Genomic DNA, 21,950 nt, shown 5'->3' on the forward strand with positions numbered 1-21,950 from the left:
CTCAGAAAATAATCTATTATATTTAAGTATCATATTTACTTTCATATCACTGGGAAAAATAGTCTAGGTATGATTCTCTTAGTTATTCCATACTAGTGATATCCCCATTTTCATTTTTTATGTTATACATTTGTGCTTCCTCCTATTTTTTATTGAATAGGTTAGCTAATAACTTATATTTGTTATTTTATTTTTAAATATTATTTATGTATTTATGTATTTATTTATTTTGAGAGAGAGAAAGTGTGTGTGTATGAGCAGAAGAGGTGCAGAGAGAGAGAGAGAGGGAGAGAGAGAATCCCAAGTATGCTCCACACTGTCAACGCAGAGCCTGGTGTGGAGCTTGATCTCATGAGCCATGAGATTATGACCTGAGCTGAAATCACGAGTCGGACACTTAACTGGCTGAGCCACCCAGGTGCCCTTATATTTGTTATTTTAAAAAGCTCTTGTGTGTATTAATTTGTATTATTTTCTAATTAATATATTCTCAATATCTTTAGTAAATCCTTCCTTCTGTTTTCCTTACATTTATTCTATTATTTTTATTCCTAATGTTTTAAGTTGGATGCCATCTTATGGTCGCAAAATGGTTACTGGAACTCTAGCCATCTCATCTGAGTTGTAGACAATAAGGGACAGAGCAAGAGACAAAGGGGGAGTCCTTTCCATCTTTCCATCTGAGTCATCCCCCTTTAAGGAGCTTTTTCTAGATGCTTTACCCAAAAACGTGGTTTAAATTTCATTGGTCATGATTATCTTCAAAAGTGGCTGGGAAAAGTGGGGTTTTAGCTGGGCACATTGACATTTAAATAGTATAGGGATCTGTTACTAATGAAGAAGGGGATAATAGATATGAGTGGGTAATCTGCTGCAGAGTTTTAAATCTGAAGTTCAGTAACTCTACTAAGCCTTTATCTCGGTATGGACTATACAGTGTTACTTCCTTTACTGGGACACAATATGTTTTTTTCTCAAATCACTTTCCTCTTGACTTACAGGTTATTTTTGTCCAGGGATTTGGTTCTATCTTAAAATGTTTTACATTAAGAATTGGTCACAATTATTATGGTCTTACACTGTTGGTGTTTGTTTAGATTTACCATATGTTTACAATATTATTTGCTCACTATTCCTTTTTCCCATGTAGGCTTTCACTTTTTATATCTTCCCTTCAGAAGATCCCTCAGTGAGGTTCTGTTCATTGGAAAGCCTGTCAGTTTTGTTGCATAGAAATATTTTTTTTTCACCCTTATTATTGAAAGATAGTTTTGCTGGTTCTAGAACTCTAGGCTGACTGTTACTTTCTCGAAGCACTTTGCAGGTGTTACTCCAGTGTGTTGTGGTCTTATTGTTGCTATTGAGAAGTCAGCTGTCAATTTACTTACCAGTTCTTTGTAGGTGATCTTTCTTTTCTAGCTGCTTTTAACATGTTTGGTTTTTGGGTTCAGCAGTTTGACCACGATGTGTCCAGGAGTGTACTTCTTTTTACTTAGCCAGCTTGGGATTTCAACACTTACTTTATCTCTTGTGTTGTGTGTTTCATCAATTCAGGAAATTTTTCAGTTATTATTTCTCCAACTATTGCCTTTCTCCCATCCTGTTCTTTCCTGCTATCCCAAATTAGTTTTATACTGGATATTCTCCCTTTATCCTACATGGCTGTTAAGTTCTTTTTCATATTTTTTATCTTTTGTCATCTTTTAGCTCTTCCCTTCAGTTTGCTGATTATCTTTTCAAATCAGTCTAACCTCCTATTAAATCTATTACTTGTGTTTCTAATTTCATTTATGGTTTTCACTTCTAAAGTTCTCGTTAGTTATTTTTAAAATCAGACTAGCGGGGCATCTGGGTGGCTCAGTCAGATGAGTGTCTGACTTCAGCTCAGGTCATGATCTCACGGTTTGTGAGTTTGAGGCCCATGTCGGGTTCTCTGCTGTCAGTATAGAGCCTGCTTTGGATCCTCTGTCTCCCTCTCTCTGCTCCTCCCCGATTGCATGTGCTCTCTCTTTCTCAAAAATAAATACACATTAAAAAAAATCAGACTAGCAAATTTTTTATATTCTCTTTTCTTTGGTCACAGTTTCAATTCCTCTGGGCTTTTCAGTTTCCATTTATTTATTTATTTATTTATTTATTTATTTATTTATTTATTTAATGTTTATTTATTTATTTATAGAGTTAGAGAGCAAGTGGGAGAGGGGCAGAGAAAGGGAGACAGAGAATCCCAAGCAGGCTCTGCACTAATAGTGGGGCTTGAACTCATGATCTGTGAGATCATGACCTGAGCTGAAACCAAGAGTCAGATGCTTAATTGACTGAACCACCCAGGCACCCCATCAGTTTCCTTATTTTTAAAATGGCGTCTGGGCTCCATGTTCTTTAAGGACACTTGCAATCCATAAACACTCCCTGCCTTCCTCTTGGGGTGGAGTGTGGCATGCTGGTGTTGGTGGGCTATTAGGTCAGAGCTCTCCTGTTGAATTGTCCTCCTCTACTGGGTATGTCAGGAAGCCAGGTTTGGTCTAGAAGTCCTAGTCTGGTGCCACCACCCATTGGGGAGCCAGCATTTCCATTGCACTGGTTGAGCCTGAAAAGCTTCAGTCCCAGCTACTTGCTGGGTGCAGAACAGCCTTGGGGGCAGTGGCTCACTCTTACTTCTCCACTTCCGTGCCCACAGGGTGCCAACATGGGACCATTTCCAATGAAAGCAATTTCCCAATCTTCCTAGTTACACAGCTGAGAGTGCTTCCTGAAGTCAATTTGCACCTCCTTGCAGTATCACCGGAGAGCTTGATTCCTTCTCTAGCCTTGGAGAGATGGGCAGGGGGCATACCCCTTGTGTTGAATAGAAACCCTTCAGACAGCCAGAGGCTCAAAAGAAGAAGAAGCAGAATTCTGGTTCTTTTGAGTTAAGCGGTTTTAAAGACAACACTAGGTCTGACTCTGGCTTGTACTGGCCATTTAATTTACATGTTACACCAAAAAGTTAAATTTGTGTAGACATGCAGGGCACCAAGCAGACACGTTTGTTTATGTAATTTAGAACAAGACAACTTTTCTAGTTCTAATTCCTTTATTTGTAAATGGAGATGATGGTAGCGTCTACTTCATCGAGTTTTTTTGTGTGTGGGGATTTGGTTAAAAAATGAACATATGGTTCTAGCTCTACACCTGCAAAGGGAGACTGAGTAATGAAAGCTCTTCTTATTATCATCTAGCCTGAGCTCTTCCGCCTGTATGCTGGGTCAGTCTCACTCTTGGGGCCTAAATTCCTTGTCTGTCAAACAGGAAGACTAACAGTGATGAATACAGAATGGCTTGGAAAAGGAGGATGTAGAGGGGCTGAGTTGTAGCTCCTGGCAGGGTCCACTTTCTCTTCTTCCTCCACCCCTTCTGCTTCACCCTTTTTTCTTGGGGCCAATTAGTGGGTTCTTGGCACACAAGGGCCCAGCTCCAAGTTCCAGCCCTTCTTCTTCATCTGGAGCTCTGGCATCTGACCCTTGATGTCCTCACCAGATTCTAAGAAGATGCCTGGGGGCAGGAAGAGAAGATGTTGTGCCCAGGGACTCCAAGTGAGGAGGGTTTGTTCAAGATGCTCCATGCTCCCAAGTGAGCTTCAGCCTGAAAGTATCCAAAGTTAATCCTCCAAAGGGTGGTGTCTTTTGGGAAGGCGGGGGGCATGCTTTTACCTCTTAATAGTTATTGCAGTCATTCTCAACTGCTCTTTCTGTTAAGGCTTGTTACATATACTGTTACATGTGCTCCCACTTCTGTGAGTGTTCTCAGATTTTGATAAATAAGATGAAAAAGACTCTTTACCAGAATTTGTAGCAGAGACCTGTAGAGAGGCTGTTGGTTTTATGAGCTGTAGCATCACTCTTTTTTCCCTTTTCAAGAAAGCATATAGGAAAGAAGATAAGGGAGTGTAACATTCTAGGGACAACATGTCACTCAGAGAGGGGGTCCGTTCTTCCCACGCTCATCTCGGCCTTTGTGGAGCTCCTGCTCCTTTGCCTGCCTCGGCATCTGTTGGTGTGGATTTTGCTCCATCTCCTTCAGCTAGTCATTCCTCTCTCCAGTTATACCAGCGGCATTGTGCTGTGGAAGGAGCTAGACTTCAGAGTCAGGCAGCCCTGGCTGCAAATGCTCCCCACAGCAGCCACTGTCAAACCCTCAGCAAATCCCTCAGCCCTGCTGAACCTTGGTGTCCTCATCTTTAAACTGGCAATAACTTCTCTCTCAGAGCATTAGAATGCAAGGACCTACTGCATGCATTCTGTACATAAAATCTCTAGGTGCCTTTTATGCATAATCTCTAATTCCTTCACCCATGATGTAGTGTCCAGCCAAGGCTTACAGGGTTCAATGGCTAATGTAGTAGATAGAAGTGGTCTGTGCTCCATCATCCCTTTGAACCTCATCCTGACTTCAGCCTTATGGCTGCCAGCATCAACACCTGCTTCCTATGCTTGGGGAACCCAGCATAATAAAGTTTGTTGGAAGGCAGTGCCTCAACTCCCACCTCAGAAGCCAGAATGTTGTTGGTTATTTGCTTTCCCTGACACACAGCCAGGGAGTGGGCACTGATCTAGACTCACCCAATTGGATGCTTCCTTCTGGAAATTTGAATCTGGGGGAAATGACACAAAGAAGCAGGGGGCAGTTGAGTTTTGGCAGCCACCATCCTGTGGCTGGTCACGACAGTCCCAGCAGCCACACCCAGTGTTCAGTGGCCACAGAGCTAGCTATCAGACTGCTCCCATGGCAGGAGCTTGGCTGTGGCTCAGGCCACCCAGTCTCCTTTGGCATCTGCCCACTTCCCTTCCTGTCAATTTTTAAAAATGTTTATTTATTTATTTTGAGAGAGAAAGAGAGCATGCGTGTGCATGTGAGCAGGGGAGGAGCAGAGAGAGAGAGACAGAGAATCCTAAGCAGACTCCGCTCTGTCAGCACAGAGCCTGACTAGGGGCTTAAACCCGTGAACCATGAGATCATGACCTGAGCCGAAGTCAAGAGTTGGACACTTGACCCACTGAGCCACCCAGGTGCCCTAGCCTTCTTATCAATTTTGTGAGCTTCTTGATACTTCTCTTCGAGTTCCTCTCCAACTTAAGTCACTCAGACTTGACTTCTGTTGTTTGTAATCAAGAACTCCATGTAGAAGCTGTGTGTCCCCAATGACAGTCCTCTGGTATCTCTGAACCTTTTCATTTTCTGCCTTATACTCCCATCCAAATGCTGGGAGTCATTCGCCTCTGCTCTGTGCCAGTCTCAACCTATCAATATTGACTAGAGATGCTAAGGGGCACTTACCTGGCACCCGTGAGCTTCCCACAGACATCTCCTCTTTCCAAACCAATGCTGTGACTGGACCAACCCTTGTGGTTCTTATGATTATAAGACACATTTCAGCACCACCATCAGGAAACTTTGACAAAATATAGATTTATTACTTACAAGACCTGGAAATAACACAACACACCTGCGCCTGGGGTTCTGCTTTTATTGGGGTCGAGGGTGGGGACCAAAGGTTTCATAGGCACACTCTTTGTTGGTGAATTTATTTTTTTTAATGTTTATTTATTTATTTTGGAGAGAGAGAGAGAGAGCACAAGAGGTGAAGGGGTAGAGAGAGAGAGAGGGAGACACAGACTCCAAAGCAGGCTCCAGGCTCCAAGCCATCAGCACAGAGCCCCATGAGGGGCTTGAACCCATGAACCTTGAAATCATGACCTGAGCTGAGGTCGGACGCTCAACCGACTGAGTCACCCCGGTGCCCCATGGTGAATTTAAAACACAAGAGCAGGAATTTTAAAGCTCAGGGAGATAACAGACAAGTGGCTACAATGGTTAGTTACCAAGCTCAGCCAAGATCTCTAAAAAAAAGGAGGTGGTCTGGCTCTTTATCTAGTGTGGTTGGCAGTGTGTTTGTTCGAGATAGTCCTCTCTGAAGTGGGTGTCTCAGCAATCAAAGCGTTAGGCACTTGCGTTACAAAAAAGAAAAATAAAACTGTCAGGGCTTATACCATAGACTCCAGGCAATTTTTATATCTCATGGGCAGAGGCTGTTATTTCTGGTGTATCTGCTGCCCCATTTTTGCCTGTGCTCCTTCTTGACTATCTTCAGGATCCTGGTCTTCCACCAAGGGGATTCATGACGAGCTCTTCGCCAGGGCCCTTGCTATCCCTAGGTCCTGCCTTCTGCTCTTTTCTGTCTACACTTCATTGGGTCAGGATTCCTCCCCTCCTCTGAGAGTCTCAAGGAAGGCATGACCTTTGTCAAGAGATTAAGGGAGTTAACAAATACAAATGGTCCCGGGGGGTTTGGAAAGTGACTTCTTTGACAGAGCCAAGTGCTAGGGACTAACTAGTTTACTCTGCTTCTGGCTCCTCGTGTGTTTTGTGGCTGTTTCTGGTGAACCATCTCACCCTGGGAAGCCCTAAGGTAGCTGATTGAAGCCAGCTCTGGCGTGGCTCAGCAGTACCCTTAGACCAACGCTGGGATCTGGAGGAGTTGCTGTTCATAGTGTACATCTGTCATTTTTATCTGCCCCAAATACTCTTTTTAAGAGATAGTCCTTTTGGGGTGCCTGGGTAGCTCAATGGGTTAAGTGATGGACTTCAGCTCAGGTCATGGCCTCACGGTTCATGGTTTCAAGCCCTGCATCTGGCTCTCTGCTTTCAACGCAGAGCCCACTTCAGATCCTCTGTCTCTGTCTCTCTCTCTCTCCGCTCCTCCCCTGCTTGAATTCTCTCTCAAAATAAATAAACATTTGAGAAAAAAAAACACTTTCTTAAAAAAAAAAAAAAAAGAGATAGCCCCTTGTCCCCTTCCCTGGTGGCTGGGGCTGCTGGTCACAAGACCTACTTTCTGTGCTGAGGAGTGGGCCCCTCATCCAGCAGGTGGACGGGTAGTGTGAAGATATTTCTGTGTAAGTGATGAATCATGGGAATCTGCTCCCGAAGTCAAGAGTACACTGTCTACACTGTATGTCAGCTAACTTGACCATAAATTATATTTTAAAAAATGCACCGGGAGAGAACAGCCCTTTCTTTTCCCTTGGATGGCAACGTATAAAGATATAACCTTGGAGTTGCCTCTGACTGCATTGTTGCCAGAAGAAAGAAGGAATTAGGGGCACCTAGGTGGCTCAGTTGGTTTAAGCATCTGACTCTTGGATTCGGCTCAGGTCTGATCTCAAAGTTTCGTGAGTTTGAGCCCCGCATCGGACTCTGCCCTGGCAGCACGGACCCTGCTTGGAATTCTCTCTCTCCCCTTCTCTCTGCCCCCTCCTCTGCTCACACTGTCTATGTCTCTCTCAAAATAAGTAAATAAGCTTTAAAAAAAAAGAAGAAGAAGAAAGAAGGAAGCTGTATTAGATTCTTTGGGCTGCCATAACAAATTAGTACACAATTAGATGGCTTAAAATAGCATAAATGTATTTTCTCGCAGTACTCACAGAAGTTCAAAATCAAAGTGACAGCAGGGCTGGTTCCTTCTGAGGATTCTGAGGAAGAGTCTATGCTTGTCTCCTGGCTTTTAGGAGTGTCTGGCAATCTTTAGGAATCCTTGCTTCTAGATGCATTACTCCAACCTGCCTCCATCCTCACGTGGCTGTCTTCCTTCTGTGATGGTCTCTGTTCACATTTCCCTCTTCTTATGAGTACACCAGTTATTGGATTAGGGTATACCCTTATTCAGTATGACCTCATCTTTTTTTTTAATGTTTGTTTATTTTTGAGAGACAGAGAGAGATATAGTGCAAGCAGGGGAGGGGCAGAGAGGGAGACACAGAATCTGAAGCAGGCTCCAGGATCTGAGCTGTCAGCACAGAGCCTGACCTGGGGCTTGAACTCACAAACCATGAAGTCATGACCTAACCCAAAGTCAGATGCTTAACCCACTGAGCCACCCAGGCACCCCACGTATGGCCTCATCTTGACTTGATTACATCTGCTAAGACCCTATTTCCAAATAAGGTCATATTCACAGGTTGGGGGGTGGATGTGAATTTTGGGGGGCATTATTTAACTCAATACAGAAGCTAAGTTAGGAAAACAGGGTCAAGAGGTAGAAAGAGAGAGAACCTTAATGAAAAATTATCAATTCCTAAGCCCAACTGATCTGGGTGAAGTGTACTTCACCTGAGACTTTAAAGATATGTAAGCTAAAACATTTCCTTTCCCTTAAACTAGTTAGTGTTTGGTTTCTAGCACTTGGAACTGAAAAAGTCCTGACTAATATAGGGGTGAATGAAAAACCAGAATAAAGCAAGCTGGGATTTTAACAATAGACTAGAATGCAGTAAGAAAATGTGTTTCCTCTCTCTATTCCCTTCCTTCCAAGCAATATGCCATCTCTAGACACAACACTCCCTATAGTACTTCATCACAATGGTCTTCAGAGTCCTCCAAGGTCACCCTGGTAGGAATGTTCTCCAGGGAAAGAGCTACCACGTTATTTACTTCTTCCCTTTGCCTGATCGGGCCCAAATAACCAAGAATTTGGGATAAAAAAATGACCTAATCATTGGAGGTATGGGAACACAGGTAGGGGTTTTGATTCAATTGAATAATGCTGCTCATTCTTTGTTTTTTTTTTTTTAAGTTGATTTATTTATTTTGAGAGAGAGAGAGTGAGTATGCATGGGGAAGGGTCAGAGAGACAGAGAGAGAGAGAGAAAGAGAGAATCCCAAGCAAGCTCTGCACCGTCAGCACAGAGCCTGATTTCGGGCTCAAAATCATGAACCATGAGATCATGATCTGGGCTAAAATTGGACACTTAACCGACTGAGCCACCCAGGCACCTCTGCTGTTCATTCTTTGTATCTGGCACTCAGCATAGTGCCTGGCACATGGTAGATGAGAAATAAATATTTAATCAGAGAGTGAGGGAAATAACGTATATTTAAGTGTCTATGGGAAATCCACTGAGGCATACACAATATAATCCCAGCTGTTGGGGGCTCTCAGTGTAGTTGGACAGATAATATGCCCTCACAAAGTCATTACATCATAGCATAAGAAGATCCATTGTCGAAATATTTGGGACTCTAGGGAGGAAGGGTGGAGGTTGAAAAGAGAGAGAAAGATCCCTAGGCTTTGGGTACGGCAGTTAAGGGAGGATTCAGGGAGAGGGAATAAGTTATTTGGGTCTGGAAGGACAGGGCAGGTGTTAGAGAAGAGCAGGGTGAGTATGGAGAACAAGCTTGGTGTCCTCCCAGAGGGGTGTATAGGCTGACAGGCAGAGGTGGGGAGAGGGTCTGGTTGGTGATGGGGAGGTAAGGGTGGAGTGGAAAAGTCTGTGGGCCAGGAGGTGTCTCTAGGAAGCCAAGATCCTGCTCTTACAGGCTCAGAAAGAACTGAGAAGAGCCCTTATCTCTTCCATCCATGTAGACTCCATGTTGGGCCAGGATGTAAGCTCCCTCCTCGCCCTGCGGAGGCACACAATGATGGGGTTTGTGTGCATTGTGAAGTGTGTGTGACTAATCTGTGGTTTAATATTGCTGTGGTTCAGGGTTTGTCTGTTCCTTTAGAAGCTTCTAGTTGTATATGACAGAAATTAAGGCATTGTTGGAACCTTTCTCTTTCGCTTTTTATTATTATGCAGCAGGAGACAGTTTCCTCACAGCTAAGGGCAGATTCTAGCACTCACCATCCTTGATTTACTCCTTACCCTCCATCTACTCTGATTCTGTTGCTTCCCTCCTCAAGGCCTGGCAGGGGAGAGAAGGGGGTGATTCTTTGTGGACTGGCCAACTGGATTCTTTGGCGCTTTTGGATTCTTGCTTGTGGGCCGGGGGACTAATGGTGACCTCTCTCTTGGGTCTCTGCTTCCAACTCCCACCTCCCAGCCCCTTTCCTGCCGGATTTCCTCAGGGATTTCTTTCAGGGTGAGAAATGATTCTGGGTATGAGTGAAGGTCTTCTGCCTCGCGGTGGCCTCCTCGTCCACGGCAGCCTGGATATTCCTGGCTGCCCGCAGGCCGGACTTGATAGCAGTGTCTATCCAGGCGTGGGGCATGGAGGTGTGCTCGCCTGCAAAGTGGATGCGGCCCTCAGGCTGGAAGAGCTGCAGCGAATAGTCCGTAAACTGGTAGGGTGTGAACTCAGCGAAGGCGCCCATGGTGAGGGGGTCCAGAGACCAGCGCTTGAGCACAGAGGAGGGGCACATGCGCCGCAATTCATCCTTGGGTATCTGGTGCACGGCCGCCAGGTCCTCCAGGACCACATCCTCCACCTGCTCGTGCGTCATGGATATGAAGAAGAGGGAGTCATCGTCCACGGTGTAGGAGGCCAGCAGGACGCCCTTGCCACTGGGGAGGCTGTGGCTGGGGTAGTAGATGAAGCGCGAGGGCCGGTCGGTGACAGAGACCCCACCCCGGATGCCCTCCCGCTCCCAGAAGGGCTCCTTACAGGCCAGAACCACCTTGGTGGCGCTGGTGTAATGCACCACGCGGAGCGCTTCCACCTTGTCCGGAGAGAGCGGTGGCTTAAAGGTGATGAGGCGCGTGGCCTTGGCTGAGGCCGAGATAATGACGAAGTCCGCAGTGAGGTTGTGCTTCGCGGAGCTGGGCTCACCTGCCCGGTAGGAAACCTGGACCTCAGGCCCGTCCCTCACCACTGCCTCCACCTTGGAGCCCAAGTGGATGGTGCCAGGCTTCAGGCTGGTGCTGAGGGCCCTGGGGAGCTGGTCGAAGCCACCGGTGATCTCAGAAAAGCTGCAGGGGTGAGCGGAGGGCAGGGGTGAGTGTGTGGGCACCAGGCCCCCTTGCTGGGTTTCCGGCAGCCCTCCTGGTCTGAAAAGCAAGGAAACTGGCTTCCTGCAGCCTGTGCTGGATGCTTCCTTCCATGTCCATGTCCTCCCTGTGAGGGAGGGATGATTGTTTAATTATACTTTGGAAAACCGAATCCTGTTGAAGAGGGACTGTCCCAGGATGACATACCCCGTCTAGACCATAGCCTGTGGATTCAGTTACCATGCAGTCCTGTGTCCCAGAAGGAGTCCCAGAAACGTGGTTTTGGATTCTGGCTCCAGCCCCTCACCCCACTTAAGTGAATTTGGATGAGTCATCGAACTCCTCTGAGCCTAAGTATCCTCTCCAGTAAAATGGCTCTGAATAATAGTATCGACCTTCTAGGTGAATAAAAGTGACAATTTTTGGAAAGTGCAGATAATTGTGTCTGGCACATAGTGACCTACTCAATAATCATAGTTCTGTTTCTCTGCTCTGGGGGTTGGAGGAGGGGCAGATTCCAGCCCTGGTCCCAATTGGCCTTACTCGTCCTTTTTGGAAAAGATGAAGTCTGTCCGCAGGGACTCTAGGAGGGACTTGTAGTATCCAGAATCCTCATTCATCACAGTCCCGATCATCTTTACCGCTCCTTGGCTCAGTGCCCCTTCTTTCAGCAAGTAAGCCTGTGGGAGGTAGGAGTGCCAGATGGAGGGCCCAGCATGTAGGAACGGGCTTCAGCAGGGGCCTAGGGCAGGCAGGGGGTGGACTGGACTCCAGGGAGGTAATGTCTTTGGCAGTGGGAAGAGAGAGTCCTGGTCAGCAGAGAACAACCCTGGTGGGCTAGGCTGAGCACAGACCTCCTCTACCCCTATCCTTCGACTCACATACCTTGGTGGAGTAGGAATCATAAAAGGACACCAGGTGGCTGCAGTTGAAATTTTTCAGATTTTGTTTGAGCTGCAGAAGGGGAGGGAGGGGAAGAAGTTTAGATGTAAGTCATAGAACAGTGGCAGGACTCCTGGGTTCTATGGGTGTTCCTTTGAAGAGGGTCGGGGCAAGGAGGTGGGGGATAGAAAGACTAGGGGAAGTGTGTTTCCAAGAGCTCCTAAATGCTCCTCTTTCCTCCCAAATCTCCCCTTCATTTAAAGGCCTTTGGAGACTAATATTTAAGGGGAAGACATTCACTGCAATCCAAGAGAATTGATTCATTACTGAGTATTGGGTTATCTGGTGATTCCCTTTCCTTCCACTGTCATCATCAAGCAGTGGGCCGTTGGATCACCAAGTACAGGAGAGTAGATGGGTCTGGGCATTGGGGTTGGGGTGACAACATTCTTAGGGGATATTAGAGGAGGGACCAATCACAAGAGTGCCAGATAGGAACCAGGCTAGCTGGGTCCATCCACAACTTTCCGGGTGATCTTGGCCCAGAACTTGTTTTTTTTCCCAATCCTGGGAGGGGTGAGGCAGGAGGCACCTTGGTGATGGACTGGTTGAAGAGATTAGTAGCACCCTTGCCCTTCTCCATTGGTTTCGTGGAGTAGCCTAGGAGCTCTGGGTTGTCCTTGACATCCTGGTGCGATAACGTTGTCCGTTGATGAGGGTACCAGGTGTTACCATCATATTCTATGAACTTGTTCATCTTCAGGCCAAGCTTCTTGATGTAGGTATGAACTAGCCTGGAGCAAGATACAGGTATAACATGGCACCCATCCCAGGACCTCATTCCTGCTGGCCTCACTATAGAAGCCATTTCAGGAAAACCAGTTTTCTTCATGTGCCCAGAGAGGTTGACTGTTTCCTTCAACTCTAACCCTGCTTCCTCTTGCTGTGGTATTAACTCTTTTTCTTCTGTTTTTTCTTCCCCCACAAGGAAGATCATGAGGAGGGAGTTCACCCATCACCCAATAAAGGCTCTTTAAGAAATCCCAGAGTACAAGACTTAAGGAGAGGCAAAGGCCTCTTGTTTCAGACAGTGTTTGAAATCTCACCTTCCATTTCTAAGTAAGTTGAGGCCAAATCTAAAGACTCCTAGTTTAGGCTGGTTCATTTTGTTTTTGTTTTGGTGGTGTTTGGAGGGAAGTCTTGGGTTCAGTTTACACATAAGGCAAAAAAGAAGTCATATTTTTTGGAGGTATGTTGGCACCAGGTGAGGGATCTCTTTTGTCTTTAGAAGCCCAGAAACCAGGGCTGGGTTTCTGCCCCAGGAGCCAGTTACAGTTTAGGGGTCGAGCATATGTTTTTGGGCCTGTTGCCTCCTTGATTTTGAGGAGGAGCTCTGTCACTTTCTCCTAGGATAATCTTGGGTATGTCACTTAATACCTCTGAGCCCCGTTTCTTGATTTGTAACCAGCGTGGTGCCTGGTACATAGAGGTGCTCAAGAAATGGCAGCTAATATGATTATTAAATATTATTAGTTTGTAGCTTAATGGGGTATAACTGACACATACGAAGCTACCCATATTCAAAGTACACAATTTGATGAATTAATGCTAACTATTATTATTAGTTTGGGACCTACCATTTTCTGTGTGACCCTGGTCTCTGGGCCTCGGCCTTCCATGTCAAGTGGGAGACCAATGTTAGTCTTGACTCCACATGAGACAGTTGATGTGAGAGGCTCTGACCCTATGGCAGCAGCCCCCCTACCCAACCCCTACCTAATTCCTCTTGCCTTCCCTTCACCCATCCCTTCCTTGGCACTTACCTGTGGGACTTTGGGATTCGCATGGGCCCCAATTCATAGTACCAGCCCTCCTCCTCATTCCTGTATGTGACAACTCGACCCCCGATGTGGTGGCTGGCTTCCAGGATGGTTACCTGGAGTCCAGAGAAGTTGTTGCCGGAGTCATGCTTTCCCCTCTCCCACCCTGTACACCCATCCCCATCCTGCCACAGGCTCTAGTCTGGAATTCCTAGCAGTAGGTCCCTGCATGTGCAGGATAACCACACGGTGGGTTGGGGGTGGTGGTGAAGGAAGTTCTTCCGGGAGGGTCCTGAGTAATGTAAGTGGGGCAGAAGTGCTCCGTGGTGGCGGGGGACCAAATGCCTCTTGGCCTGTTCTTGTTAGCATAACCCTTCTCCGCTTTTGCTTCTGTGAGAACGCAGGTGTAACTAGGGTCAAATCTCAAGGGAGCCTGGGGTTTTGAGGAACCATAACTAAGGGCTAAGAGATCAGTGCATTATAAGCAGCCATCTAAGAGCTGACTGTAGCTTCTCCCTTTTTCCTTTTCCACCCAAGGAAGCAAAGTGATCCCCTCCTCAGACCCCAGGCAAAGGATTGAAGCCCCTTCAAAACTGCTCACCTGGTGGCAGCAATCTTGTAGGGCCTGGCAGCTGCCAGGCCTGACATGCCAGCTCCCACTATTACCACACGCTTGGGCAGCGGGGAGGCGTGGAGCCCCTTCTGCGCCGTGACAAGGATGGACTCATACTCGGGGTCCTGGAAGCACTTGATCAGGTCCTCAAAGTAGCCAAGGCAGCTGGGAGTAGCCAACAGCAGCCCCAGGATTAGGATTCCTGTGGTAGAGAGGGGAATTGGGGACTGCCTGTCTGGGGCCCCGGGCTCTGCACCCTGCCCTACCCAGGATGATGAGCTTAGCCATATGAACGCGTGCAGGTGGTGAGGTCAGGCAGCACCTGTCAGATGTGTGGTTGTAAACATGCATATTTGTGATTGTGTCTGTGCGGGGGCGATTGTGTTGTGTGGGGTGTGGACGTATGTGCGAACCGTGCTGGTGTCAGCTGTGTGGTTGTAAATACAAATGCATGTGTTCACGTGTATGCATGTGATTGGAAACCCATGAGTGTGTGCAGAGCCATCTATGAATGTGAATGTGCTGCTTCTGATGGTGGGTGTGTGTGTGAGCTTGTCTGTGATGGAAGTTGCAGTGATTGTAAGTTTGTGATCATTGCCCTGTATGACTGTGCGTTGTCTGTGATTTCATAGGAGGGGTGTGTTCTGTGGGACAGTGTGGGCACCTGAGCAAATGTGTGGATGAATCTGTATGGGAGAGCGAAGTGGGTGGGTGTGGTTCTGGGTCTGAAGAGTGAGGAAGGCATATATGCATGTGCTTGAGTTTGTGAGGGAAATGGGTGCTGCATTCTGTGTGTGATGCTGTGAGTGCGTCTGAGCGTGAGGCTGGGTGGCAGAGCCGGAGGGTGTCTGTGTTCTTTGCGAATGTGTGCTTTTGTGAGAGGATGGGTATGTGTGAAAGTGGGAGTGTGTGAGGCATGGTTCTCTTCGGGTGGAACTGTGACCAGTTTCTCAGCGATATTACCAGTGCCCCGTGGACCTTGGCAGTCCTACTGCTCCTCTCCAGCCTGACAGTAGTTTTTCAAATCCCTCCACGTTTTCTAATGTGCAGCCAAGATTGGAAACTATAGTTAATATGTAACACAAATAAGTCCAGAGTGACGTGGTGGTTTTCGTCCCCCAAATTGACTGCTCTGATGCACAGAGAAATTCACCCAGGAGGGAGTCTCCAATGAGAGACTGTGTGGTTTCCTTGGTGTTACCTGCTCTGAAGGGGACCGTCCAGGAGTGCTGATGCAATGTGCCCCCCTGCACTAGCCCTAGGATTTTTGGGTGGATGAGAATGCCCTTAGTCCAGTCTTTGTACATGCGGGATACCCAAGATGCATAGAAGGCAAGGGATCTTCAGGTGCCAACCCCTGTAGAGACTACACGCAGGGGTGACTTCTGCCAGGGTGACTTCTCCAAAAAGAAGAGGGAGTAACCAGCCACCATGGTAGAGAACCCCAAGCCTCACCCCCTCTCCCCACCGTCCAAGCCTACCTCAACCCCCTGAATCCATTCTCACTCCTGACAAACTCTCCCGTCTCTCTGAGCTACCAGCATTCCTGTCTCAGTCCTCATGTCCTTCCCTCTGAATGGACCCAACCCCTAAACTCATTACCTGGACCTGGACCCATTCTCTTGACTCACTTTCAACACCTGGACCTATGCATAGCCCCCCACGTAGCCCTGACCCATCTCAGTTCCCATGTCTTTTCCTATTGCATGGCCCCATGCTCAGACTCCTTCTCTGACCCATCTCAACCCCATCCCTCCATCTCCTTTCCTTGTTTCAGAGTCCAACACTTTCTCACTCAGGTGCCTCTGTCTCAGACTTAGAGGAGGGGCCCCACTTACCCCTCATCTTGGCCTTGGCCTTACAGCTCATGCTGAGCCTGGGGCAGCTCTCTCTCTCTCTTTATGAGGAGCCAGCTCCACCCCAGCAGTTGCTGGCCTCTTCCCACCGGCCTGCCCCTAGGGCTGAGCCAAGCAGAGAAGCCCGGCCCTCATGGTGAAAAGACCGTGGTAACTTGGCCCCATCCCCGGCCTCATCTTCTGCCTCCTGGCCCTTCCTTCCTCCTGGCCCATCTCTCCTCCTAGGGAAATCCCCTTCTCCCAGCTCAGACCCCAGCACCTGGGTACTAGTTGGGAGAAGGGGCTGTGGGAGCCAGGTGAGCCATCCCCAACCTCCCAGGAATGGGTGAGGACTGGGGCTAAGTGTCTGGGCTGGTTTGGAAGGCCAGTGAATGGGCTCCCAGCCCAATCAAAGCTCCCAACTGCCTCCACTAGAGAATGTTTAGTTCCACTGCTGTCCCACCATGAGCTTTCTGCTCCACTGTGAGTTTGTCCAAGGTGGGGATTCTGGCCAGGAGCTCCCATGGAAGATGTGCCCTTCCTGCCCCTCTCAGGGGCTCCCCTGGCAGGCTGGGCAGATGTCTCTGGGTTGGCCCATTTGCAGTGGGGAGGGTTTTTTCCCCTCTTCCTCTGAGTCCTCTGGGGGCTTCCTTGGACGCTCCTCTGGCACTGGAATTCCTTCTCCTGGGGAATCAGGCCAGCTGGCTGTGGTACCAAGACTAGTTCTTTGTTCTCTGTGTAGAGTGCAGGTGGAGATAGCTGGCTGGCGAGACAAGTGGACAGGAAGCATGGGCCTGGGAACGGGGGAAGCAACATGGGGCTAGGGAGAGAGGGAGTCAGTGTCAGGGGCACAGGCCTCAGATTCTGGGAACCAGGGTGGCATAAGGGAGAGGGCACCAGCAATGGAATCCAACAGAACAGGGTGCAAATCTTGCTTTATTACATCATTGCTGTGTGGCTTGGGACATAAGGCTTATGATACTTCTCTGAACCTGGATTTCTTTACCTGTAAAATGGGCCAATAATACCTTCTTCATAGGGTGCTTCAGGATTAAATGAGATGATGTGTGTGAAGAGCCTGGCATAATACCTTGCACTCTCTAGGTCTCTAAACTGGCTTCCTTTTTTCCTTTTGGAGATAGGGTTTGATTTGACACCAGATCACACACAATCATAGTATCTTTAAAATGGAAGTAATTCCTCCACTACAGGGTTGCTGGATGAACCAAATAAAATAACACATGGGGGTTACAGTGTGAATGGCTAGGCTTTAAGCATAGATCAAGGGCTCTCTCTCTCTCTCTCTCCTGCCTCTTATTTTTGAAATAGCTTTGTTGAGATATGATTCACATTACCATACAATTCTTCCATTTAAAAGAGAAATTCAATGGTTTTTAGTGTCTTTTCAGAGTTGTCTACTATCACCATAATCAATTTTAAAACATTTTCATCATTCCAGAATGAAATACAGTACCCATGAACCATCCCTCCCCATTCTTCTCATTGTCCCAGCCCTAGGCACCCTAGACATTACTATATCCAGAACAGGTATCATACGATATGTAGTCTTTTGTGACTGGCTCCTTTTGCTTGCATAATGTACTCAAGATTCACCCATGTTGTCACATGTATCCGTACTCCATCCTTTTTATGGCTGAACAATTTTCCATTTATGACTGAATATTTTATTTATATCATATTCGTTTATCCATGTATCAGCTGATGGCCATTTGGGTTTTTCCCACTTTGGGGCTACTCTAAACAATGCTACTCTAAACATTCTTTTATAAGATTTTATGTGGACATAGATTTTCATTTCTCTTAAGTATATATTTTGGAAAGGAATTGCTGGGTTATATGTTAACTCTATGTTTAACCTTTTGAGAAATTGCCAGACTGGTTTACAAAGCCTGCACCATTCTACTTTCCCACTAGCAACAAATGAGATCCCCAATTTCACCCCATCTTCAACAACACTTGTCACTATCTGTTTTTGATTGCAGCTGTCCTGGTGGGTGTGAAGTGGTATCTCATTGTGCTTTGGTTTGTATTTCCCTGTTGACTAGAGATGTTAAACATCTTTTCATGAGCTTAATGAACATTTGTAGATACTCTTTGGAGAAATGTGCATTCAGATCGTTTGCCTATTTTTACATTTGGTTATTTGTCTCTTTATTATTGACTTGTAAGAGTTTTTTATATATTGTAGATACAAGTCTCTTACCAGATATATACACATATGTTTGTAAATATTTTCTCCCATTCTGGAGATTTTCACTTTCTTGATGATGTTTTTTTAAGCATGGAATTTTAAATTTTGATGAGGTTCACATCATTTATTTTTTCTTTTTTTTTTTTCAACGTTTTTTTTTTATTTTGGGACAGAGGGAGACAGAGCATGAACGGGGGGGGCAGAGAGAGAGGGAGACACAGAATCGGAAACAGGCTCCAGGCTCCGAGCCATCAGCCCAGAGCCTGACGCGGGGCTCGAACTCACGGACCGCGAGATCGTGACCTGGCTGAAGTCGGACGCTTAACCGACTGCGCCACCCAGGCGCCCCTATTTTTTCCTTTAATTGCTGTGCTTTGAGTATCATATCTAAAATCCTATTGCCAAATCCAAGATTATGAAGATTTACCCCTATGTTTTTTCTCAGTGGTTTTATATTTTATTTTATTTTATTTTAAAAAATTTTTAAACGTTTATTTATTTTTGAGACAGAGAGACAGAGCATGAACAGGGGAGGGTCAGAGAGAGAGGGAGACACAGAATCTGAAACAGGCTCCAGGCTCCGAGCTGTCAGCACAGAGCTTGATGTGGGGCTCAGACTCACGGACCGCGAGATCATGACCTGAGCCGAAGTCGGCCGCTTAACCGACTGAGACACCCAGGCGCACCCCCAGTGGTTTTATATTTTAAACTGTTCTATTTTGATCATTGGTCCATTTTGAGATAATTTTTATATATGGTATGAGGTAGGGTTCCAACTTTATTCTTTTGCATGAGACTATCCAGTTGTCCCAGCACTATTTGTTGGGAAGACTATTCTTCTCCCCTTGAATGATTTTGGCACTCTTGTGAAAAATCAGTTGACCATGTACATGTGGTTTTATTTCTGTACTGCCATACTGTCTTGATGACCATTTTGTAGTAAGTTTTGAAATTGGGAAGTGTGTCTTCCTACCTTGTTTTCCTTTTTTTTTTTTTAAGTTCATTTATTATTTTGAGAGAGAGAAGAGCATGCACATGCGGGCAGGGAAGGGGCAGAGAGAGGGAGAGGTAGGGAGAAAGAGAGAGAATCCCAAGCAGGATCCACGCTGCCAGCACAGAGCCCAATGTGGTGCTCAAACCCAGGAACAATGAGATAATGACCAGAGCTGAAATCAAAGAGTTGGACACTTAACCAACTGAGCCACGCTGGTGCCCCCTACCTTGTTTTTCTTTTAAAAATTTTTTTGCTTTTCCAAGTCCCTTGAATTTCCATATGAATTTTAGAATCAGCTTGTCAATTACTACAAAGAAGTCAGCTGGGATTCTGGTAGGGATTGCATTGAATCCGTAGATCACTTCAAGAAGTATTACCATTTTAACAAATTATCTTCTGGTCTTTAGATGTAGGGTGTTTTCCCACTTATTTACATAGTCTTTAATTATTTCAACAATGTTTTGAAGTTCTTGGAGTATGATTTTGTACTTAAAAAGATTTTTTTTAATGTTTATTTATTTTTGAGAGAGACAGAATGCGAGTAGGTTAGAGGGAGAGAGAGAGGAAGACACAGAATCTGAAGCAGGCTCCAGGCTCTGAGCTGTCAGCACAGAGCCCGATGTGGGGCTTAAACTCACGAGCTGTGAGATCATGACCTGAGCTGAAGTCAGACGCTCAACTGACTGAGCCACCCAGGTGCCCTGATTTTTGTACTTTTTTAAAGAACTTTTTTCTTACTGAGATGTTCATATAACATAAAATTAACTATTTTAAAGTGTACAATTCAATGGCACATTTGCTATGTATTTATAGCACATCACAGTATTGTGTAACTGCCACATTTATCAAGTTCCAAACATTTTCATTCACCCCAAAGGAAACCTTGTACCCATTAAGTAGCCACTCCTCATTCCTCCCTCCCTGCATTTTCTGACCACCAGCAATTTTCTTTCTTTGTGTAAGCTTTATCTATTCTGGATATTTCATATAAATGGATAATACTGTATGTAACTATTTGTATTTGTCTTCTTTCACTTAACATAATGTTTTGGAAGTTCACCCACATGTAGAGCGTATTAGTACTTCATTACTTTTTATAGCTGAACAATATTGTATGTATAAACCATATTTTATTGATCCATTCATTGTTGTACATTTAGGTTGTTTCCACCATTTGGCTATTGTGAACAGTGCTGCTATGAACATTGTTTACAAGTATTTGAGCATTTGTTTTCAATCATTTCTGTTATTCTGTTCGTTTCCTGGGGCTGCCATCACAGATTAGCACAAGAGAAACTTACTCTCTCACAGTTGTAGAGACTACAAGTCCTCAGTCACATTGTTGTGGGGCCATGCTCCTTGCAAAGGTCCAGGGACGGATCCTTTCTTGCCTCTCCCAGCTTTTGGTGACCCCAGGTGTTCTTATGTTTGGGGCTGCCTAACTCTAATCTCTGCCTTCACGTGGTCTTCCTCTTCTGTGTCTGAGTGTCTCAATCTCTTTCTGCCTTCTCTTATAAGGACATCATTGGATTTAGGTCCCACCTTAAACCAGGATGATCTTGTCTCAAGATCTTCATTTAATTGTGTCTGAACAGACCATTTTCCCAAATAAGGTCACATTCACATGTTCCAGAGGTTAAAGCTTGAACATATCTTTTTTGGGACCACTATTCAGCTCATCACAGTTCACCTTTTGGCCCCTCTAAATTCGTGTCTGTCTCACGTGCCAAACATATTTAGCCCCAAATCCCTCAGTCTCAATCCATTACAGTATCATCTTACTCCAAGATCTCATCTAAATATTGTCAGCTCAAAGTCCCAAACCTGATGATCTAAATCATTCTAAATCAGGTACGGGGAAGACTCTGGGTTGATTCATCCTAGGACAAAATGCCTTTCCATCTGTGGTCATCAGAACCTGACAAGTCATATGTTTCAAAATGCAAAGGTGAACAGACTTTGAGTAAACATGCCATTGAAAAAAGGAGAATGTGGAAGAAATAGAGATGTCACAGGATCCAAGCAAGTTTGAAATCCAGCAGGGCAAATTCCATTAGGTTTCAAGGCTGGAGAACACCGTTCTGTGGCTGGATGCTCTGCCCTGCTACCTCACCACTCCATGCTTTGGGCCTGCAGCCCTGCCCTCTGCTTCTGCTACAGCCTCAGCCTCTGCCCTTGGAGTCATTCTTTCCTGAAGGGTAGCACATGTTTGAAGACACAAAAGGCGTTCAGCAGAGAGAGAGAGGAGAACAGGTTCTATGACTGAGCCTAGGTGCACACCACCTTTAAGAGGTAGAGAGATGAGGGGAACTATAAAGGATATTGAGCAGGGGAACCATAGAGGTAGGAGGGAAAACACAGGAAGTGAGGTGTACTGGAATCCATGTGAAGAAAGTGTTCAAGGAAGGAGTGATCGGTTGTATAAATGCTTTCCACTAGAGTGATGATTGAGAACTGATCGTTGGTTTAACAACAGGAGCCTGATTACAGTGGATTCAAAAGAGAAGGAGAGGAGGAATTTGGGACAGTGAGTATATCAGCTTTTTTTTTTTTTTTGGAGGAAATTTGGACAGGAGAGTAAAGGATAGCAGAAAATGAGTAGGTACGTGCAGGATGACAGGATGAAGAGTCAGAAGAGGTTTTTTGGTTTGTTTATGTTTTTGTTTTGTTTGAACAAATCTGATTCGCAAGATAGTATAGAGTTCTCACATACCCCACACCCTGTTCCCCTGGTCGCCAGCATCTTTCAGTAGTTATGGTACGTTGTTGCAATTACGAACCAGCACCAATACATTACTATTAACTGAAGTCCATACTTTATTTAGATTTCCTTAGGGTTCTTTCCCCCTCCA

At 45.9% G+C, this 21,950-nt stretch overlaps 1 protein-coding gene across 1 annotated transcript; it reads right to left on the reverse strand.

Moving 5' to 3' along the window:
- Window positions 1-9,892: 9,892 nt before the first annotated feature.
- On the reverse strand, window positions 9,893-15,926 carry LOC115519703 (L-amino acid oxidase-like). Its single transcript, XM_030323629.1, has 7 exons — window positions 15,896-15,926; window positions 14,070-14,259; window positions 13,448-13,600; window positions 12,217-12,418; window positions 11,628-11,696; window positions 11,286-11,422; window positions 9,893-10,724 (listed from the first exon to the last, which is right to left on the reverse strand). Exons 1-7 carry the CDS (start codon window positions 15,924-15,926, stop codon window positions 9,893-9,895), a joined length of 1,614 nt encoding a protein of 537 aa, XP_030179489.1.
- Between the last annotated feature and the right edge of the window lie 6,024 nt (window positions 15,927-21,950).

This window comes from Lynx canadensis, chromosome C1, assembly GCF_007474595.2.
Source record: "Lynx canadensis isolate LIC74 chromosome C1, mLynCan4.pri.v2, whole genome shotgun sequence".
NCBI lineage: Eukaryota > Metazoa > Chordata > Mammalia > Carnivora > Felidae > Lynx > Lynx canadensis.

Excerpts from the sequence above, each read along its gene's own strand:
- LOC115519703 (XM_030323629.1), bottom strand. The coding sequence starts at position 15,926 with ATGAGCTGTAAGGCCAAGGCCAAGATGAGGG. Across the intron at positions 13,601-14,069 it reads TCAGGCCTGGCAGCTGCCAG|GGGAAAGCATGACTCCGGCA; the intron begins GCCCTACAAGAT and ends AGGGTGGGAGAG. Across the intron at positions 10,725-11,285 it reads ATCTTTTCCAAAAAGGACGA|CTTTTCTGAGATCACCGGTG; the intron begins GTAAGGCCAATT and ends TCACCCCTGCAG.